The sequence below is a fragment of the Lutzomyia longipalpis genome, chromosome 2, assembly GCF_024334085.1.
Source record: "Lutzomyia longipalpis isolate SR_M1_2022 chromosome 2, ASM2433408v1".
Taxonomy (NCBI): Eukaryota; Metazoa; Arthropoda; class Insecta; order Diptera; family Psychodidae; genus Lutzomyia; species Lutzomyia longipalpis.
Window position 1 is genome coordinate 120,459 of NC_074708.1, and position 24,070 is coordinate 144,528.

Sequence of the window (24,070 nt, forward strand, 5' to 3'; positions counted from 1 at the left end):
CATCACCACGCAATTTGTGCCACAATCAACCCCTCTTCAAGGTACAATACTATTGAACAAGGAGACAACAAGGAGGAGTTGGGAGGTGTTTGTAATAAAAGGAAACGACGATACAAAAGGATGTTACTCTCTAAAGTATTCCAGACAAAATTCCTACCAAGTCAATTCATATTGCAGTACAAGAGCAACCTGCTAACATTCATCTTTAATGATGTTTATTTGATGTAGGTACCTACTACTTTAAAGTTAAAAGTTTATTCAACTAAAGATTTTTTTCTATCACATTTCGATTGTATTATCAACAAATTTTATTTTTAACAAAGGAGTAATAATAATTTAATTTAATTCAATATTAATTAGCGTTTTATTTGCTTTCAACTCCCATTAAACTTTGATTGTTTTTGAATAAATGTTTTCAATTTTTAATTGAGTGATTTCATTGGTAAATTTTTAATTTCCTGATTTTAATGTTCAAATTTTAATTTTATAATTTAAATGTTAATTTTTTTATACATTATTTATTGAATCGCCTAATTAAATTGTAAAAAAAAATCTTTAGTTTTGTTAAAATTACTGATTCACAAAAGTGCTTAAATATATTTTTTTAAGGAAGATAAAAGATTAATTTTGAGCAAAGAGCAAAATTTATTTCATGAATATTTCGGTACCTACTCGAAGTATATAATATTCATGACTATTCAATCCGAAGGAAGATCAATTTCATTGAATTTAACAACCCTACAGAGAACTACGAGGAAACTGAGTAGTTGTGAAATACATTCTCCTTCTTCAATTTCTAAAGGAATTTGTCTGGGAAAATATATTAATTTCATCCCCAGAACTTCCAAAATAAAAAAACTAATTAAACGAAATGAAAAACTTCTCTTTCTCTTCAAAAAAAAAAAATATATATATAGAAAATGGGAAATAACAAAAGAAATGAAATAGTTAATAACAAACAAAAAAAAACTCACCTCTTCGGGAACTTTCTCACATTCAGTACCATTCACCACAATTGGTGGTGATGCTGGGGTAGAAGACATGGCACCTTCGGTGGCATCATTGATCGGCGTCTCCTCCTTTGCCGCTGGCTTCTGTTTATCCTTTTTACTGAAGGAGAACTTCCTAAGGGACCATTTCTTCTTCACTTTCTCCTTCTTCGGCTTCTTATTGCTGCTATCGCCATTCTCAGCAGGTGCAGTGGGACTTGCTGCTTCTGACACTTTACTCTCATTTAATGTGGCATCACCATCACCATTTTCCACACTCTTATTTGCTGCTTGTTTTTCATCGTCATCATTTTGTGTTTCATCTTTTCCATTTTGAACTGTCTTTTCCTTTTCTGTTGTCAAATCCTTTTCATTTTCAGCATTGTCCGGCGACAGTTTCTTATCTTTTTCCTGAATAAAAAACAATAAAAAGAAAACAGAAACATTACATTAGTCTCAGAAGAAGAAGAAAAATAACAAAGTTTCTCTATTTTTATTAGAAACTTCATAATATGTAATGTCTTTTATATAATTAAGTGAGAAGAAAAGACTGCAATTTATATTTAATTGAGAAGAGAAAGAAAATAATATTGAGAAGAGGAAGACGCGGTAAATTGATAAGAGCACATGGAATAACATGATAAATTGAAGGAGAGAAATTCCGAGAAAGTACACAATGAATTAATTTAATAAATCAATGCCAAAGGTCATGATGAATTTTTAAATAAATTAAAAATAATCACGCAAATTAAATTGAAGGTTCAAATTGTAATAAAAAACTCAATGAATTGATGTAAAATATCTATATCGATGTAGAGATCTGAAGGGTGGTTTAAGGAAGTCAATGAACTAAGTTTTTTTTTTTTAATTTTATCATTACTCATCGGTTTAATGAAAAATTGCAGTGAATGCAAAATATTCCTTTCAAGATCTTTGAATATAAATTCATTATTTACAATATTTTGATTGAAAGCAATCACACTTAATCAAATAACAATTGACCAGTTGAATCTTTGCCAGGCAATGTGAAGTAAAGATGTGTGCCTCTCTCTCTCCCTCCTTCTCGACTTTCTTGAACCCTATCGTCGTGACATTCAACTCAAAAATTTCACGTACAATACAGTAAATCATCGCAATACACCACATACATATATGCTTAAACTTTTATTGCATTACAATAACTCGCTATGTACGCGCTGTGTGACGCGGTTGATAGTGAATAAATATAAATGACAATGCGTCTCAATTGGACCTCATCATGTCTTCGTGCAATTTTCAAAGACATCTTTTGTGGGAGAGAGAGAGAGAAAAAAAAGCAAATCAGGTTGACCTTTTAACTTATGCCTCGTGAATTCCCCATCATACAGACACACCACCACAAATATATTCCTCTTCCTTTGCGATTTTTTTTTATTCTTCTACCTCCAACTTGGAGAAAAACCACAATCGCATGTTTCACACGATTCTCAATGAGAATTATTATTGCTTCTTTTTTTATATTTTTCGCTTCCATGATTAGGTGATAAATCAAATTAATAGCTAATAATATTAACCATTTTTAGCTTTATAATAATAAATTTATTTTCACATCAATTTTTGTGATTTCTGTGTCACTTAACATGGTAGAAATGAATGAAAATCTCCACACACAGACACATTTAAATGATTTATTGTGTTTTTTTTTATTTGAAAAGTACCACAACATCACTTTAATCGTACTTTCGTGAGAAAAGAATTTTTATTTTATATCAAAGAGAAAGCATTTTAACTTCGTATTCTTCTTAACAAAAATTATGATTCGTGTGTAGGGAATCGCAAGAAAACCTGCGTAAATTTTATGTTCATCTCAGACAATGTTAAATTGTAATAAAATGTTCGTATAATTCGTTAAGAAAAACCTGTTCTGCAGAGAATATAAAAATTACCCATAAAATTAGGAATTTATGCGGATAAACTTTCTTTTCTGAACTTTCTTGCAAAATTATTTTAAATAAAATAAAATAAATGCAAAAATTGATTTTTTCTTAAGAGTATAGCTCCATCACTTTAAGGATTAATTACTACGTCGACCAAAATGGTAGAGAAATGCAAACAAAGTTGAAGGGATGTCACGAAAAAATCTATATAGTTTACTCTACTAAACTTTCTTTGGGAAGAAAAAAGAATTAAATTGGGAAACTCACTATGAAATATAAAGAAAACGTAAGATGGTAAAAATTTGTGTTGATCCCTTTTATTACGCAATTATATAATGCTGTTAGTATTTTTTTTTTTTAACAAAAATTGCAGAAATTTTTACAAAAAAAACTCTTCACTAATTAACAAAGTAAAGAACAAAAGTTTCATTTTTTCCCTTTACATTTTTCACGTGAATTCTTTTTATATCACTAACTTGCAATCAAGTTGAATTTCAAGTAGTGTACGACAAGAAAGTTTCAAGACTCGTTCAAAGAACTTTTTCTCCTAACACATTGTTTGATCGAACAAACGAACTCAAAGTTTGATGTTAGGAATGAATAAGCAGGGGAATCATCAGCAATGATGGCAACCCCTTTATAAACTAAATAAATAAATAAATAAGGAATGAATAAGGAAATGCATCTTATATGTACATAGAAGAAATTTCCAACATCTTGCAACATTAAACTGTGGCAAAGTTTAAGGGAAAAAATTAATGTTAGTATACATAGATTCATGTTTTTAGGAAAACTCTTAAGATTTTCTCGCGGGATTTCAAGAATAATTCTTTTATTTTTCACCTCGTAAGGAAAAGCACACAAACAATGAAATTCAATTAACTTTTCTCTCATTGAAAAACTTCTCTTCTTTGTTAGCTCTGTAATTTAATAGAAAAAAAACATACGGATTATGAATAGAGGGATTTTCTTCCTCGAAAATTATTCCACTAAATTGACGCTGATGAATTTCTTTAGCATAACATTACCATTTCATAAGAGAGAATTTTTTTTTTGGAAACAAAGAAAATTAAACGAGACTATTCTCTCTGCAAAATTATTTAACAGTGATTTAATTTCTTTTCTACTTTTGAAGATGAAAAAAAAAACAGCTTAACTTGGGAGTTTCTTTCTGCTACCTATTCATAAAAAAGAGAGAGTGTCGAAAAGTAATTTGCTGGAAAAATTACATTTCACTTTAATTTCTAACACAGTTCTCACTCATTTTTCGTAATATAATAATAATTTTTCTATTTCATCTTTTGCTTCTTTTTATTTCTATACGCTCTGGTAGAAGATGGTTAAAATTAGATTAGATGAAGAAGAGTTTATTAAATTTACGAGGTAAATTGTCGCTTCGCTCCAATTTACCTCGCCCCGCTTCGCGGGGATTTGTTGCGCTTCGCGCAAATTTTAGAGAGAAAATAAATTGTGATGATTTAAAGGTAGATTAGGGCCACATATCAATCCCGGAAAAAAATTTTGCAAAGTGAAGAAATCATTTTCATACAACACTTTAAGCGCCAAATTCAAAAATTTGCAAAAACTGTACGAACTTTATATGGGGGCTACCTGAAGGGGGGCTTTGGGGGGGAAATGAATACGGCCATCTGAAACGGCCTGTTATAAGGAGCTTCTGTACCAAATTTCATCGCGATCGGATAAACGGTGTGGATTTGTATAGAAAAGTCGGAACGACGATTACCAACAAACAGGCCTTTCTTTATTATATAGATGGGAAGCTCTCATAAATCCCAAAAGAAAAAAATTTGCAAAGAGAAGAAATCATTTTCATACAACACTTTAGGCGCCAAATTCAAAAATTTGCAAAAACTGCATGAAATCTCTATGGGGGCTACCTGAAGGGGGGCTTTGGGGGGGAAATGAATACGGCCATCTGAAACGGCCTGTTATAAGGAGCCTCTGTACCAAATTTCATCGCGATTGGTCAAACGGTGTGGATTTGTATAGAAAAGTCGGAACGACGATTACCAACAAACAGGCCTTTCTTTATTATATAGATTCTTCTTCACGTGCTTTGTCTGGCGAACTGGAATACATTATGTTGGGTGAGAGAATCTTCTGCAAAAATCAATCAATTACCACAGTTGGATGATATTTGTTTTGTTTAAACATTTTCTTTGCCATTTTCATTGTGACATGCATTTGTGTGTAGACATCAAAAAGGAAAAGGTTACAGTTTGCAAGTCACGCTCTCATGACAATTTATGTTTTTTGTGTCTCTCCAGAAAAAAAACAACAACATATTGCAAAACTCCTGAATATTGTCTGCAGCATAGAAGAAAATTCCTGTCGTCAAGCTCTCAAAGTTCGTTGAACACTTTTAGAAGTCATAGGCAAACTATATATGTAGTATAGGTACTGTTAATGTGAAAATTTTCGGGTTGGTTCACATAATATTGAGAGAAGCATGAAATTCACATAATGGGCAAAAGTTTCAACTGCCAATAAAGAGGGATAAACATGAAGTTAAATGTTTAACTATCGTACAGAGAATATTGAGAAATCACAGAGTTATTTAGACAGGGTATATGTGTAGTATGTATGTATAATCACACACCAATCTTTTGCATTACAGAAAATTGCATTTCACAGCTCACAAATACATTTTTAATTTTTTGCCTTTTAAAAAAAAAAGATTATGGACCGCATAATCTAGTACCAAAAAATCACTGAGAACAACAATGGAGAAGAATGTTAAATAAAAAAAAATATTACGTGATTTGTCGAATTAAAAGTGATTGCTATCGCTCCATATTTTTTTCCACCTTTCTGTGGCTCACACGAATATGTATTTTTTTTTAAAAACATTACCTTAGTTTAACACGTTTAGGTTAAATGAGAGAGAAGTATTATAGTAAATTATTCGCTTTAATTATTGAGATGAATTTATTAATGAGGAAATGGCAGATAAGAAAAATTTCTCACTATTAATTACAAACAAAAATATAATTAATTTTCATAGAGCAAGAATTTACAAATGTTTTACTAAATTAATTTATTATTTAATATTGTAGTAATATCACAAATCGGTCATTCAGTCAAGCTATACACCTTCCTTCTCTCTCTTTCTGATCACGAACAAAGTTGCGCTGCCTGTGGTTTTTTTGTGACTCCCGCATAATCTGTGCCCCAGCATTAAACATCATGAATCAACGTTCCAACATAAAAAAAACTCTTCAACACAAACCATAAATTGGTATAATTATTATCTTTTTTTTTTTCTATCATCAAAGAAATATTAGAAAATTTCAGAACATGATCACCCAAAATTAAAGAATTTATCGAATAGATAGATTCAGAGCCGTTAGCATTTTCCAATTATAACTTTTAATTCTTCTTGCTGACCTTTTTCTACCAATAAACGATAGAAGCAAAAATTGATTTATCAAGCAGAGAAATTTTTTTTCTTTCTCTTTGAGATGAGATTTTAGTGAAGGTAAAATTGAACCTTGAGGAGCAAAGAGTATAAGAAAATTGCAAGAAGGAAAATTAAAAGATCTATCCAATCAATTTCCCCTTTCCATTTACTCCCCGTAACCGTATGTATAAGAATTGTGTTCACACATTTCTTGCTACATCAGTATACCTAACTACTACATGTTCTTTCTCTTTTCTAAGCTATAGATAGATATTCATTATATGTACTTTGCCACTCTCTTTGCAATATATAACTTCCATTACATTATTATGTACCATTGCATATGAATGGATGAAAATTAAAGAAAATAACAAAAAGTCAAGTTTCAAATCAAACAAAGAACAGAACTAGCAATAATCTTTGCACAGAGATTTCTATAGATAGACCAAAATACAGACATGATCATAAAAATAGCAGCAAAAAAAAAGGAATTTCATTTAATTCTGATATTTTTCCTAAGTTGAGAGAAGAGTTTATATTTGTTAAAATACAGAATGTCAAGAACGGGTCACCTTTAAATAAAAATCTACACGATAATAACCATTGGAATTTGTCTTAAATCAACAGAAAAAAATCTTATTCATTTTAACACCCTTGTCTTGTTTCTTGTACTAATGCTTTGTTGAACCTAATTCTCGCTATTCTGGCAAATTGTTCCTCTTTCTCTCTTAGGAAGGTCAATGGAAACAATTTTCCGCAATTGAAGTTCTTCTACTTTTTTGTACTTGCAGATTATACAACTAATGTAGATAGTCTTTAGTATCCCACAGTTATTATTATTTTCGAATTGCTCAAAATAGTTGGAAGATTGTGGATTAAAAAAAATATATAAATATATTGAGATAGCATAGCTTAAATTTATTTCTTAGAAATGTTTAAGGAATAAATAAAAAAAATCATCTCTGTGACAACCACATTTTATGTGGCGTGTGTTTTACATACAGCATCACTTTGTGTGCATTTTTGTCGCTTTTTCAGAGAAGTAACAAACGAGTTTTATTGCCTTTGATCTTCCTCTGCCACCAAAACACCTGTGTGTTGTGAACAGCAAAAGGGGTACCACATATTGTACCTGGAGAATATGGTGTTTTTTGGGAATTCTCTGGAACACTCTTCCATCCAAGAAACTTGATTAAAGTAGGGACCTATACATACTATCTTGATGAATTCGCTTGATTATTCCAACACATTAAATGAAAATTATTAATTAGGCACTTAAGAAGTTTTTTATTGCAAGGACCATTAGAGGGATATACGTGCGGTATTTAATTTTCTTAAATGTTTCATTGAGAGACTTTAAACTTTCGTCTATAAGGTTTTGGATGGATGAATTAATGAACGTTATGTTGTTCTTCCTTTTAGGGTTCTTCAAATTTCTCCTCTCATGAGAGTCATTTTGTGTGTTTGTACATAATTTTACTATGCTATATAGCACATGTATGCATGAATTTACATGTAAGAACTTTATAAAGCGTATAAAATTTTCGTAATTTATCGCCTTACTTTAGAGGGTTGAAATTTATTGAGTGTGTCTAAATTAATCGCACAATTATATATAAGTAACTACACTTTTGCCTTTCTTATCAACATCATTGATGGTATCTACAATGGAAAAGTGGTGTGGAAATTCTATTATGGAGAAGAAGCAATAGAAGACAGCAAAAAAGGTAAGAACAGATGTGCAGCAATGATATTTCTTTGGAATAGAATTTATGTGTGCATGTAAAAAAAAATTGTTGCTATGTACAATCCATTTTAAGAAGCATTATCATTTGCAGTCAAAAGGAACGACAAAGTAACAACGACTTTAACATTTTGCCTTAACTGTACCTAATACTTCTTTTCATTACACCGCAATTTGAAACGTGCAGTGTTGATGATTTTGTGAACATTGGATGGAAAATGAGTGTAAGATGACTTGAGAAAAATTACCAACCTAGCTAGCTTGAAGAAATACAGTTTTGTGCGGAAAAATAGCACAGAAGTCATTGGAAAAGTATTTTAAAAATTCAATCATTATATTAATTTCTCGAGAAAATTTGTTCTCTCAAGGTAAAAGTACAGCAGAAATTGCAATTTAAATAAGTAAATAAGAGTGGCTAAAAATAAATTAGAATATCATGTTTAGACTACAAAAAGGCACGTATTTTTGTATAAATATACTTTAAATGTGTATTAAATGCATTTTCATGCAACACAACAAAATGCTTGAATTTCCAACCTTTTTTTTCTATTCTAATAAAATAAACACATAGGTAGTTGATTGAATTTTGTATTTAAACAATTCATCGTGTGCCTTGTTCACTCTTATCCCATATAGTGCTGTTCTCAATTTAATTACCCCATCCCATACAGAAGCCATCATCTGGCCATCGGTTGTCAACACTTCACAATATATACGAAAAATAAACTTTCTTCATTCGAATCTTATGCATTCAATTGATTGCATTTTAACATGAAAATGATTTTAAAGGTGCCCGCAGCTATATATACTTTTAGAGTGCATATCACAATGGATTTTTTTTCTGTCATTATGTTCCCTCCAATGCAGGGACTTGAATTGAATGAATATAAAATATAAAGTGACATCTTTTCGAGGACAACTCAACGAACCGTGTCGTTCCCTATTTTATTTGTTGCCATCAATAAAGTCTAATAAAATGACATGATTAAATTCTTATAACATTTGTTCCGTTTGGAGACATATATAACATACATATCTCTCCTCATGGATTCATTTCTCTTTGGGGGTAATTCCGCATTGGACAACAATATTGAGGCAGGATTCTCAAGAATAAATTGTCTAACAAATGTGATGAAATAAATGAAAATCGAATCTTGTGAATATAAAGAAAAAAAAAATAGGAGAGAAACTGTTTATGGTGGTTGCCTTCTTCTTCTTAGTGTCTCTGCACAACACACATTGCCTGCTCTCCAATATTATCCAATTGTACGTACAATAGACGCGACACACGCAATATCAATTTATTTCTTCTTCTCTGGCAGACATCGAGAAAAATCACTAACCCATATAATCAAAATGGAAATATTTTAAATTCCACGAAGAGGAACTATAAGAAAAAAAATACGTTGGGATAAACAAACCTCACACCCAAATCATTTTAAACTGAGATTAAATTCCCCTCAAAAATGTATAACAGTGAAATTCCAAAAATACCACCAAATTCTGTTCCGCGGGAGGTGTAATCTACTAAACTGAAAATATTCGGTTATTTTCTAATCAAAACTCAACATAAATGTATAGTATATACATAATTATCATGTGGTTCTCCTAATCTATAATTTTCTTTTTGTTGCTACCTTTTTTTTTGCTTAATTTTTTTTTCTGTTAGCATTGATTTGAAGAGGAGGAAAAATAAGAGAAATCTCTGGAATTTTTATAAATCATTTAATTCTTAACACTGATATAACTCACTTGAGCATTATCTCGATAAAGTCTTGAGATTATTTGTGATTTCTATCGCAAATCCGATTGAACGATTTTATGAAAAATCTTTTGGGAAATTCGCAAAGCATTAAAATTAAAAATCAGATGAATGTCTTATATGTTTCAGTTTAAGTCACGTATTGATACAAAAATTATGATATAACCAAAACTATAATACCTACTACTTATTGCCCAAAAATGTAGCGGAAAGAAGAGCTTGATGTGAGAACAAAGTTCAAGGCTATGACCTCGAAATATGGCTACCACAAGAAATATTGTGTGAAGTGTGATGGGATCCAATATAGAGAAGAAATTTTTTAAACACTTTATTTTCACAAATCCCCCCCCCCCCTCAGAGCAAACAACACATTATGGATCAACTCAAAAACCTGCAAAGAAGTTGAGGTCCACGCAGAGACATAACGTATAAAATATAAGAAATGGTTATTTAAAAATCACCTTTATTTTTTCTTATTCTCTATTCCTTTTTATTCTTGACCCTCTCTTCTTTTCAAATATTTCTCCTTTTTTCTCTCTTGTACAATTTCTGTTTTCTTGTGTACATACTTCCATCATTTTGGTGGTTTTTGGAATGAAGCACTATAAATGGTTTGAGAGAAAAAGAAGCCCATATACAACAAGTAAATAGGTTTTGTATATAAAAGTATAATGTGAAAAAAAAGGGAATCAACGCATGTAATAAATTATAATACAACACTGTGTGGTGTTTGCCAGTGACAAGGGGAGCATGATTAAATGAACGTGAAAAGAGCGCAAAAAAGGAAGCCTTTCGACATCTTTTTAACTTTTTTTTCTGCTGCTTTTAACAAAGAATCTTGTGAGAGAGCCATGTGAGCGAGTAAAGAAGCCAAATGATTCAGAAGATTTAGTAGCAAAAAATGCGACTCTCTTGATCACACAAGATTGTACTAATTTAGGTTTTTCTCTCACTGGTCCCCCCCCCCTCTCCACCTCATAAGCTTGGTGTGCCGTCTTCACCCAAAATGTGGTGGACAACTATTGTGGGACAATTATCTTGTGATCTTTCCACACTTTTGCCAATCATTTAACACAAAATGTTCTTCTTAAACTCCACTTGTGGGTCTCTGATGATCTTTGTATGTTTTTTTTTATTAAGCATAAATTATGTTTTAATTTTTTTCTTTTAATAAAAGAAATTCGCTTTCAATTAATTTTCCTTTTCATCGTATAATAACTTTTCTTTCTTCTCATTTCAATCTTTTGCATCTTCTAATTTACATTCTCTTTGATACTACTTCGTTATTATTATACTGATTGTGTACTTGCAAAATGTAATTAAATCTAACGAGTACACATATTAAAATTTTAGTACTCACCTGTGTCTCATGATTTGTATCTCCATTTACTTTTATCGGTTGATCAACTTCTTCAATTTTGCCAACTTTACCACTCCCTTCTTGGACAGCATCTTTAGTTGTTTGCTCTGTGGTAATATCCATAGAACGTTTACTCTGAACTTTCCCCATCGTGGTGTCTTGTCTTCGTTGGTTCTATCGTCAACCTGCCAATTTGAAGAAAGAAAAAAAGAGAAAATTTTATTAAATACCTTTAGCATACATTTTATTTAAAACAATACACGCCGGTAATTATTTACGTTTCTAGATCACAACGTTTTTTTTTCACAACAATAAACGTACACGAAAAAAATGAGCGGCTTTATTTAAGTAGTGATTGAATCGTTTACAAAAAAGTAGTCCAACGTCAATCAGTGATGCATAATTCCGTCCAGTAATTGTGAAATATATACAATTTTAATGTTTTCTTTTTTTCTGTAATTTTTGTATTTGGAATTTCCTCTTGTCTTTCTAATACCCCACCACGATGTAGGTATGTAGTGACCCTTCTATGCAACTATGTGTCTCACTTTTAATATGGCATAAATACCTATCACACAATTCTTTAATACAGAAAATTCCCATATATCTTATGTGTAATACATACATAATATAATTCTTGTGAGAAACAGAGAAACAGATCTTTTGCTTCCTAAGACCAAAAATCGTGACATTATTGACATTTAAAGATCACAAAGAGACACAAAAGAAATCTTCCTTGTTTGTGGACAAATCGCCTTTTAGTTTTTACGAAAAATGTCTTCTTCTAATATATACTCTCTAAAACGTCTTTAGATGTTCTACACAGTGTTAAAACAAATTTTTATTCTTATTTTTTTCAAGCCCGAAAGGCTAAATTACTCATTTGGTCTTTTATGTTCAATGCCCCGCGCACGATTGCTGAGGACAACAAAAAAAATGGAAAGAGAATTTAACATTGAAATTCAATATTGAACAAGAACAAGACAGTCTTTCAATCCACCAAATGTGTATCTATTTGTTTCTTTGACAAAAAAAGAAACAATAAGAATGTGTTAAAGTATACATCTATTCATATTTTTTTTTAGTAAGGTATTCTTTTGATAGTTTGGTAAGAATTTTATTTTTATTCTACAATTTTGTTCTTTATTTCACCACAAAAAAGTAAACCTTCTAATACTTAGGTAACAGTACCAGCTGGCTTAGAACATTTCAACCTTCTTACATACATTTACTCATTCTCCCCAAGGGGCTGAATGTTAAAGAAAAAATCCCAAGTTCAAATTTCGCTTTTATATACTCAAATTGCAAGAGGAAAGCTTGAAGAAGACGAAAAAAAATCGGAAATAGAAATTCAAGAAGGGATCTAAACTCTAAATAAAGAGAGGCGTGTGAAGTAAAAGGCTAAAGTAGGGACGAGGTCTAATGATTTCGTTAGACCACAACAAAGTACATAAACACAACATATCTCCCTCCCTCCCATTCTCATTTCACAGCCTTGAGGCAGAAATAGTAGATTTATAAACAATTTTCATGACAAGAATAGAACCCTCAAGTTCACAATCTTTCTTCTTGCAGAAATACCTACTACACTTTCCCGCTCACTCAACAAAGATCCAAAAACGTCCAACAATAAGTCCAACAACATTATATAGTCCAGAGAGATCTTTCAGAAGTAGGTATACACAGCAAATTACACGTGAGCTTGTGGCTTTTGTGCCACTCTCGGTGATGAAAGAAAATTTTCATAGCGGAAGTCAAGACCAATGACTTTTGCACCATGTCATATATATACTTACACAAATGTATGTATATACAGTACCTACAAACATTGCTTTTGTAACGGATAAAGTTTTTGTTGTTTGCTTTACTTTTAAACCTTCTAAAAATCCAACTATAAAAATTTATATATATTTGGTTGGTCTTCCAAAGAATTTGTGATCTTTTTGCGATAAGTTTTACAACTAGTATTGAATTTGAAAAAGTGTAGGGGAGGGCGGGGCTAATAAAGTCACTTAAGGGTTTAGAAAAAGCCTAAAATATCATATTTCCTAGCTAGATAGAACTAAATAAACTGAGAAAGAGTTGTAGGGCAGTAAATTTCCTAAAGAAATGAGCTATACATTTCGCTTTATCTAATTGGGAAATATGATATTTTGAGCTTTTTCTAAACCGTTAAGTGACTTTTTTAACCCCGGTCTCCCCTATCGAATAAGATTCTTTTTAGGCTTTGAGTTGTGTGTGTAGGATTAAATCTTAAGACGGGAAACAAGAAAACTTATAGAATTTACATGAGAAATAAATTTCGCATCATTCATTGCGGTAAAAATTGATTATTCAAATTATTATGTTAATTAGACATTGTTTTTGAATCGAGAGGAAATGATAAATCTCTCTGTCTCTCTTTCTTTGAGTACGGGAGAGATGAAAAGATTTTAATAGCGACCATGGTGATGTAAAAAGTAATTAATCAAAAGGAAAACCCATCAATAGCTGTACTACTGATAGATACTTTTTAACAAGAATATCCTCTTTATATAGTTTACCCTCTTTACTATATGTCATGAAGTTCATATTCATTAATTCATCTCTATTTATATTTTCTTTTTATCTATCTTTCTCTTGACTTAAATACATTTTCTTCATCTTTTATTATATATTATTAATTTATTGCATCAGAATCTTCTGTTTGAGGAATCTTCTTTCTTTCTCTAATCCAACTGATTTTTTTTTCAAACATGACCCCTTCGAAATATTCCAATGGATCACAAATTCGATCATTAACTTAATTATAGGTAGCTTAATGATCACGATTTTTCTTGTTATAGGTATACCCCAATGAGAATTAATTGGAGAAATTGGAAATAAACTCTGCACAATCTTTTCTCCCTGTATAGTCTTGTATATATTTATTCTAATTGCCATGTGAAAATTTGTAACGAAAGGCCATATATATTAAATGAAAGTCATTAGTGATTCTTGAACTTGTTTCTAATTGACACTGATAGAGTCAGTACAACTGGCTCTTTTAACAAAATAAAATCATACAAAAATATCCAATGTGCTCCTCCTCAACTAGTTGAGTCTTGTATACTAAAATGCAATATCGACGTGATAGAATTTCAAATAAAATAAAAATATACATAATAAAGTAAAGAGAAAATATCATTGAAGCAGAATCCACAACATGTTTTTCAACATTGCTCCATCTTTCAATAATAATAAATTGAATATATGCGATGCTTAAAATAGATTTGCATACGATGATGGTGAAAAAAAAAACGTTTCGATAAAAAGAAATTTGTAATCATGGAATTTAAATGGAATTCAATTGGTCAATAACAACATTGTTGATTATAATGAAAAACCAATAACCAATTGAGATTATAGCATAAAAATACTATTTTATAAATGGATTTAAGTATTGCTCATTTACAAACTAAAACATCTTTTCTTTTCAGCATTTTCATATAGATCTTTATTTAGTAAAGAAATGTAATGTTTCTTCCAATGAATTTCATTGGAACATTAATTAAAAAAAACCAACATACAAATAAATTAACTAGCCAAAATTGTTTATTTTTAAATCTAGATTTAAAACACATCACAAAATAACGTATGGACAGCACAATGCTATGTATATTAGGTATGGTTTACTATCATACAACGCAAACACTATATTTGAGTGTTTCAAATGTGCTAATTTTAGAAGAAGCTGAAAAAAAAAATAAAACCGAAGGATTCAATTTACGACTGATTAATAAAAAAAAAAAAGAATTTCAATACGAGGTTTATTTGAAAGTTGAGGAGGGTCTTCTTCACTTAGATACAAACACACCAGAAACATTCCTTTCCTGAATCTTTTTTTAGATTCAAGATTGTAGTGTATTCTAGTCATGTATTTTACAGTGTAAATAGTTGTAACGGATTTTGTCACTTTTGAAATATATATCGTGAAGTACAGACGTGTGTTTTGGGGCTCCTGAGCAACGAGGCTGGGATTCTAATAAATACATATAATTACAGGTACCTAGAATAGACGGTACACATGGCGACGAGGATGGGATAATGAGGTTAAGGCCACCCAGCGCAAAAGCCGCGATGGGCCCAATTTGGGGCCATATGACCCCAAGAGATCATGGGAAAGCTACCGTGAGAGGCTAGAGATTTGGTTTGAGATGAATGATATCACCAAGGACTCCAAGAAGAGAGGATATTTGCTTACGGAGATTGGTGATGATGTCTACGAGACTCTGAAAGGACTTGTGATGCCAAAGAAGATCCTGGACAAAACCTACGAGGCATTGGTCGCAGTGATAAATGAGCATTATGGGCCAGAAAAGAATGTAATTATGGAGAGATACAACTTTATGAAGAGAGTTCAGAAGCCCGGAGAAAGCGTATCTGAGTTTATTGCCGAAATTTCCAAACTCAGTCAGCATTGCCAATTCCAGGAATTGGAGAATATGCTACGCGATCGTATTGTTTGTGGGATATTGAACGAGGGATTGAGAAAGAAGTTGCTCTCTGAGAAGAAGCTTACCTACAAGACGGCATGTGAGATGGCACGCGCTGATGAAACCGCGACCAAAGGTGTTGAAGAAATGAAAGCGGAAGTTCCTACAGCAAATGAGGGACCTGTAGTAGCCAAGATTTCTCAAAAGACGTGTTATAGATGCAAGAAGAAGCATGATGCAGCTGACTGTTGGTTCAAAGATAAGGATTGCCGGAAGTGTGGCAAGATTGGACACAGTGCGGCAGCTTGTCGTAGCAAGGAGACAAAGCAAAAGAAGGTAAATGCCGTGGAAGAACCTGAAGAGTCAACTGAAGGGGAATTGGCCTCAATTAATCTGATTGGAAAGGCTGGCTATAAAGTGGAATTGCAGATTGAAGGGCGGAAGATCTGCATGGAGATAGACTCTGGCGCATCGAACACAGTGATGTGCTGGGATCAATGGAAGACCCTCAAGGTTCCAGCAAAGTTGAAGTCTTCAAATCTCAAATTGCAGACTTGGCTAAAGAGAGGAGTGGAGATTGTAGGACAAGCGGTGGTTCTTGTGAAGTTGGCGGATAAGACTGTAAATTTGCCACTAATAATCACCAAGTCCGGCGGAAACTCTCTTTTGGGTCGAAATTGGTTCCAACCGTTGGGAATTTTCATTCATATTCCAATGATTAATGCGATTGAGGAAAATAAAGTAGAGGGGTTGTTGCAAAAGTATCAAAGCGTTTTCCGGGATGAATTGGGATCACACTCTGAGATGAAAGTCAGTCTTCAATTGATTGAGGGGACCCAACCGGTGTTTTTGAAGCAACGAACCGTGCCTTTTGCTCGACGAGAAGCAGTTGAAGAAGAGATTGACCGGCTTGTTAGCCAAGGAGTGCTGGAGCCAGTGCAATTCTCTGAATGGGCTACTCCAATTGTCACAGTACGAAAGCCAGATGGATCGATCAGGATTTGTGGAGATTATAGGGCTACTGTAAATCCAGCTACCAAGACGAATGCATACCCACTACCCACAGTAGATGAATTGTTGGCAGGAGCTTCGGGTAAGATTTTCTCTAAAATTGATTTGACACAGGCTTACCAACAATTGCTGGTTGATGATAAGACAGCAGAAATTCTCACAATAAACACACACAAGGGCCTGTTTCGAGTGAAGAGAATGCCATTCGGTATATCTGCTGCTCCAGGGATTTTCCAGAAGTTTATGGAGACGTTGTTGGCAGGTATACCGGGCACGCAAGTGTATCTCGATGATATCCTTGTGGTGGCCCAGAATGAAAAGGAGCACAGTGAAAGGATTGAAAAGGTCCTACAGAAGTTGCAGAAGGCAAATCTGACGGTAAAGAAGGAAAAGTGTCGGTTTGGTGTCAAAGAACTCGAGTTTGTGGGGTATAAAATCGATGATCAAGGAATTCATCCCACACGAGATCATGTGAAGGACATAGTTCAGACACCACCACCTCAGAATAAGACAGAGCTGAAAGCATTTCTGGGCATCATAAACTTCTATGGGAGGTTTATAAAAGACAGGGCGTCAGTGGCAGAATGTCTGCATCGGCTACTGGATGATGGAGCCGAATGGAAGTGGAAAGTTGAACATCAACGAGCCATGGATGAGTTGAAGAAAGAGCTAAGGTCAGAGGCCGTATTGATACATTATCGTATGGATCTACCACTGATCTTGTGTTGTGATAGCTCACCTTACGGCGTAGGTGCAGTCTTGGGTCATGAGACACCAGAAGGAGAGAAGCCAATTGCCTATTTTTCACGAACGATGAACGACACCCAGAGAAGATATGGACAGATAGACAAAGAGGCGCTTTCAATCATCACCGCAGTGAAACATTTCCACCAGTATATTAGTGGCAGAAAAGTGAAGATTTACACTGATCATCGCCCATTGTTGGGAGTTTTCAATCCTAAGAAGCCCATTCAAAGTACATTGTCCCCTAGGATGACAAGATGGTGCTTGACGTTGGCATCATATGATTACGAAATAGAATACAGGCCCGGAGAGAAACACCAAAATGCTGATGCACTCAGTAGAGTTCCAGTGAGAGAAAGCTTGAAACTCGCAGAGGAAGAAGAATCTCGTGGGGAGATTCTAATGCTACAAGATGACGTCATCCCTGTTTCAGCCGTGGAAATTCAGGAACACACGAAGAAGGACAAGACACTGATGCGTGTGAAGAGGTGGATTTTGGAAGGATGGCCCGACAGATGTCCTGACCCTGAGTTGAAACCCTTCTTTATGGTTCGTAAAGAATTGTCAATCATGCGAGATGTCCTGCTGAGGGGGAATCAAGTCGTAGTTCCAAAGACGCTCCAAGAGAGACTGCTGAATTCACTTCATGCTACACACTGGGGCATGGTGAACATGAAAGCGATAGCTAGAAGCTACATGTGGTGGCCTGGTATTGATGCGCAAATAGAGACCAAGGTCAAGCAATGTGAGCGGTGCCAAGTGGTCCGAAATAGTCCGCCAAGAGCACCACTGTGTTCAGATGAAGAACTGCATAAACCATGGGAGAGGCTACATTTGGATTTTGCGGGACCTGTGAAAGGAGTGACTTATCTCATAGTAGTGGATGCCATGTCAAAGTGGTTGGAAGTGAAGATTGTTCGATCACAATCCAGCAAGGAGGTCATACGCATTCTCAGAGAGCTTTTCGCGACACATGGTGTACCCTCTGAGATATACACAGATAATGGTACGGCATTTGTGTCTGAAGAGATGAAGAAGTTTCACAAACAAAACAACATCCGTGGTATTACAATATCTCCTTGGCATCCTGCGAGCAATGGACAAGCAGAGATTATGGTACAGAAGGCGAAAAAGGCTCTGGCGAAAATTGAAGGGAATGATATTAATTTGAAGTTGGCACGTTATCTATTTGCTCAGCACACAACACCAAGCAACGCAACAGGAAAAACCCCTTGTGAGCTATTGATGGGAAGAAAGCTGAAGTCATGTTTGAGCAGGATACACCCGGAGGAAATCAAAGGGGAAGGAAAAGAGAAGAAACAGCCAAGGAAGTTCCGTGTGGGAGATGCAGTGTATGTGAGAAACTACTCTGAGGGCAATCAATGGGTTCCAGCTTGGGTGGCAGAGGTCACTGGACCTGTCTCATACAAAGTTCAGACTGAAAATGGAACAGTGTGGAGACGCCATGTAAACCAGATGATTGAGCGCCTTGTGAAGAATACACCACCACCGGAAGACTTCGGAGCGACTTCAGGACAGCAGAATGTAGAAGATGAGCCTGACGATGGAGAACCATTATCAGAGGAGGAAAACGATTTTGAGAGTGCCTCTGAGAGTATTGTAAATACTACAGCAGAGTCACCGGAACAGGAACCACGACCCCAACGAGAGCGTCGTCTTCCGGCATACTTGAGAGATTATGTTTTGAGTTAAAGGGGGAAGAGGTGTAGTGTATTCTAGTCATGTATTTTACAGTGTAAATAGTTGTAACGGATTTTGTCACTTTTGAAATATATATCGTGAAGTACAGACGTGTGTTTTGGGGCTCCTGAGCAACGAGGCTGGGATTCTAATAAATACATATAATTACAGGTACCTAGAATAGACGGTACAAAGATGATCAACAACGTAGGTATATACCTATCTTATATACAAATAGTGCGTAGCGTAGTTTAGACTAAATATATTTTTTTAAATAAATTTATACAGAGAGTGGAAAATCTGTTTAGGCAGAACTCGCGTTAGTTTCACGCAAACCTTTGAGTTTTATTTTAATTAAATTTATAAGCTTGCAAATACAAGAGAATGTTCTAATAAAAAACTTGGGCGGATTCATAAAAAAAGTAAAACTGTTTTGTTCACAATCTCGATAAGGAGGTATCAAATGCAGAGTAAGAGACTAATGTGAGAATAACTCAATTAATTCCATTTTTTTCCTTCTTTGTACAATCATTTAACATTCTATAAATACATATAATTTACAGGGTATATATCACAAACTTATAAAATTCAATTCAATATATGTATATTTATATTTTTCTCACTAGCAACATAATAAAATAAACATGGATGACGGAAAAAAAGAATATCAAATAGAGGAATAATATAGTGTTGCTTAGCACATGAGAGACTTCACATGAGGTAAATTGCAAATTGATTGAATTGAGAGGATAAATGTACATATAAGTTTATACAACATACCTACATATATACAAGAGAGATAGAGAGACGAAATAAAGGAGGCACAAAAGGAGCTGGAGGTGGGGAGATGCGAAAAAAAATAAACTTATCAACACACAGTGTTACTTTGCGGTTAATGACAACAACTCTACCAAGTTGAGGAGGAATCAAGGTCTTCACCATAGACGGTCACTTAGCAGTCATCGAACAGATTATGTACGTGCCATAAATTCTTATTGATACCATATATATCGAATAATAATAATTATTCTCTGTGTCATGTGAAAAATCACGAAGAGACTCACAAAAGAGAAATTCCACACGGAACGCGCGTTAACCAATCAATCATAACAATTAGTTTCTACATCACTCATATATACTTTAATAGTCAACCCCCCCCCTTTCATTTCTTGAGTAAGAAAGAGAATCACGAGAGATGTGTCAAGATGCTTTTTGGGATGAATTGAAACAGAATACAACATACTATAATTCATCAATTTCTTTACCCAATCTTCATCTTACTCATTTGGCACATAACTTCAGAGAGGAGGAAGAAAAAAAAGGAGAAAACATGTGAACCCTCTCTTTGTCACATCTCGCGTGTGGTTTGTGTGATGCTATAGCTCACAAGTCAATTGGCACTATTTGTTGTGGTTCATCCTCCCGCAGACATTGTCCTCTCACTCTTCTAAACAAGAAAATTTATCGCAAGTAAATAAAATTCTGCACACACTGCAAGAAAGCAATTTAAAATTTGCCATCTCTAAAAATAAAATAGCAATGTGAGAGAGAAAAGAAACAATTAAAAGTTCAACACATTAAAAGTGAAAGTTTGCTCTCTTCAAGCTGATGCGAAAATTCACAACAATCAGCTACTATGCTAATTCTAACACATAAAGCGCGCGTGCAATACTGCACTAAGATGCAAGTGTGTCAAATCGAAATCAAATGTATGTGATGTGTTAAAGTCCAGTTAATGCAATTAAACTATACTGATTACAAAATATTCTAATTATTTTTTTTATTGTCTAGAACTCTATTCTTAACAGAAATTTAAGAAATTTTGCTTAAAAAGTTTTGGAAACTCCTTTTTAAATCGAATTCGTTCTGCTTTGGTGAAAATAAAAGTTTCTTGTGTTTCTTTTACACGTATACCTCCTTAAAATCAACATGTAAAACATTTTTTCCCGAAAAAAAAAAGAAATCTCAAAATTTTACAATGAAAATTTCAAATTACATTTTCTCACGAAAATTGAGAGAGAGAGAGAGTTCCATAATAAAATTTCCCCATAGCATTTTGTTTATTTAATTCCTTTTGTGATTTTTTTTAGTAAAAGTGAGACATTTAATTTATCAACATAATTTTGGCAAAGCCCATAAAACTGTTAAGCAAATTAATTTTTGCACTAAACTATTTTTTGCAACTGGATCTAATTTCAGAAGCTTTAAAAATCAAAATTTAATAGGAAAATTTAAAACAAAATGATTATCGTGCAAAGAAAATCGAATTATCATCATAACTTATTTTAAAAAATACATTGCAGATCATTTCACTAAACTCATAAAAGCTTTGCACATAGAGTCAATGTACCAGGAAGAATATCATAAATGTAATCATTATTTATAAATTTGTTGACTAACTTTATACATTTTAAACCTCCTAGAGTGTCGTTGAAATTTTCCTAACATTTTATTATATCAAATGCATTTTAAGTCCACGCAGTGGTTTTATAATAAACATAAATAGTCATTATGATAACTTTTTATTATTACACTCTCTTAGTTAAATTATCCAGCTGTTTTTTATAGGAAGCACAATTCATTCGATTTATCATGAACTAAATTGAAAAAATTTAATTTTATTCTAATATTTCAACAGAAAAGAAAAAATCTCTTTGTTCCGTTGAGAAGGTGGAAGTGATGGCTTCATATAGTGTCATATAGAATGGTGAATGGAGAAGACATCGAAGGAGAAACTTTATGGATTAATTATGCATTTTCTCACACACTGCACCAGAAACTTTGTGAGACAAAATTTGTCGTTTTAGGAAAGAAGAAAAGTTAGACGTGAAATACCACCTCATCCTCCCCATTTCATTTCATTCCCCATAATATGCATTTTAATGCCCTCCAAATGTCGACGACGTCTCTCTCTCTCTGCCCTCATACCATTGCATCCAGTCGATGGCCTTGCTATTGGCTCATTTAATCATCAACTTCTTGCTTTATGGCACCCATTCTCCACACACATTTACAAAACTTATTACTTCCTTCACAGCATCTATCTCTTTATATTATTTTCCTCATCATAAGAAAATAAGTTTCTCTTAGTTCTTGCTTTTTGCGATAAATTAGCAAATTGAATTTTAAAAATTAAATGAAATGCTCAATTAAATTCGTCAGGTCCTTAATTTTAGATAATTCGTATTGATGTGAAATAAATAAATAATCTCTACATGTTTACATTTTTTTCCACATAACTGAAAACATACAATTTTCTGCAACAAAAAATCCGCAATACATCGGCTTTTTTGTGTTATTCGCCTATTATTTGGCTAATAATGCGTAAAAAAAAACCCCAAAGAGTTACATATTATGTGAAAATTGGTGCATGTCTTTCACACAAAATTAACTTTTATTAATAAAATAAAAATAAATAGAAGTGTTATGAGACACGTAAGTGAGTAGTAGCATTTCATGGTCATATTTCAATATTTTCCTAAATCCATGGGCAGGTGAATTGCCATTTTTTGGAACACCTTCTTTCATTTGCACCTGCTGCAGGATTTTTTTTGTCTCTTTAATTTTATATCAGCACCTGTGGATTTGAAAAAAAAATCATATTCGATGAGCTTCAAGTAATTACGCCAATATTCTATTTTCAATGCAATAAAAATTTTATAACAAAATTGTGTGTACAACAATTAATTGAAATGTTAAACTTATAAACAATGTGAGATAATTTGAGTAATTAGTCTGTCTGCACTTGTGAAAGAATACAAACCACCACTGTGAGTAATTAAGTGTGTGACACGCGACAATATCATGTGCAATTCTAATTTGTGAAAATTCAGCACAAATGACTTCGAGGCAAATTTATAAAACTATATTGTACACAGGTACAGTATAGAGGTAAAATTGATGATATATTGTGAAAAAAGAGAAGAGGAAATAATTAATCAATTTACAATTCTAATTTATCTCTCCATATACACACAAGTCTATCCTCCATGGTATATTCCATTCTTATTATATATGGAGGAAGACACTGTCTTGCAGTTGAGTATAGATTCATTTTAGAATGTTTCATTCTCCTTCTCATCTTTTCTCCCCTTGCTATATGGTCTCAAAAAAAGGAACAAATCAATGGAATTACTTTAAATTATTCTCACGTACTAAGCACTTGATAATTCCTCTCTCACTCTCCCCGACATTTTTAGTAGCAGCAATAATACCAAATACAGCTACTTCAACTTTAGTTTCCACAGCACATAAATCACATTATCCTCTCATTTTTTCCCCCACAATATTTTCCCCTCTCTTTTCCTCTTACTTACACTAATAGTACCCATTCGGAATATTTTTCTTCTTGTATTCTAGTATATTTTCCTCCAAAAATTTATGTACTCTCCTAAATTTTAACCAATTTCCACAGAGAATAGAACAAAAGAAAACTCCTAAATTCTTGTGTGGTACTACAAGGTGGTCCAATCTTTAATGTTTTTTTATAATACTATTCCATTTTTAGATTTCTTATGTTTAATTTTTTTATGTAGAATTTCTAGAATCGTTTATAAAATATCATGAATCAGTTTTCATACTTTTTTTATATCTATGAAAAATCTCTTGCTTACGTCAAAACGTTTTGTAAGGCATGGGGCTAAAGAAATAACTTATTTAATTGAAAAGTCAGTACAAAATAAAAATGAAAGAGTAAGTTAGTCCCAGTCACTTCATCCTTACTCTATTGCATTAAAAAGAAAAGAGCAAAAGACAAAATTTAAAAAGTAATTCCTCAGTCATACCATAAACACCTCATATACAAATTCACAATTGAAGAATTTATGGATCCAAATCACGCATATCCCCCTCAACGACATAGATGATATATAGAAAAAATAATCAGAAATATAGCATGAAGTAAATGTATGTAAGAAGGTGTATAGAACAAAAATGAAGAACAATGTTAAAGAATTTTGAAGCAGAATG

At 33.1% G+C, this 24,070-nt stretch overlaps 3 protein-coding genes across 7 annotated transcripts in view; 2 read left to right on the plus strand and 1 right to left on the minus strand.

The window, feature by feature from the left end:
* The window catches only part of LOC129791160 (ethanolaminephosphotransferase 1), a 245,240-nt gene that overhangs the window by 88,769 nt on the left and 132,401 nt on the right, over positions 1-24,070 (plus strand). The window lies entirely within an intron of this gene.
* The window catches only part of LOC129791157 (calphotin-like), a 56,455-nt gene that overhangs the window by 12,676 nt on the left and 19,709 nt on the right, over positions 1-24,070 (minus strand). For all 5 annotated transcript variants that reach the window (XM_055829176.1, XM_055829179.1, XM_055829177.1 and 2 more), the window contains 2 exons: positions 11,193-11,377; positions 975-1,400 (listed from right to left, as the gene is read on the minus strand). In XM_055829176.1, the coding sequence (XP_055685151.1) occupies positions 975-1,400; positions 11,193-11,342 (576 nt within the window). In that variant the 5' untranslated portion in view covers positions 11,343-11,377. The remainder of the gene's footprint in view (positions 1-974; positions 1,401-11,192; positions 11,378-24,070) is intronic.
* On the plus strand, positions 15,368-19,114 carry LOC129788339 (uncharacterized protein K02A2.6-like). Its single transcript, XM_055824304.1, has one exon. It carries the CDS (start codon positions 15,368-15,370, stop codon positions 19,112-19,114), a length of 3,747 nt encoding a protein of 1,248 aa, XP_055680279.1.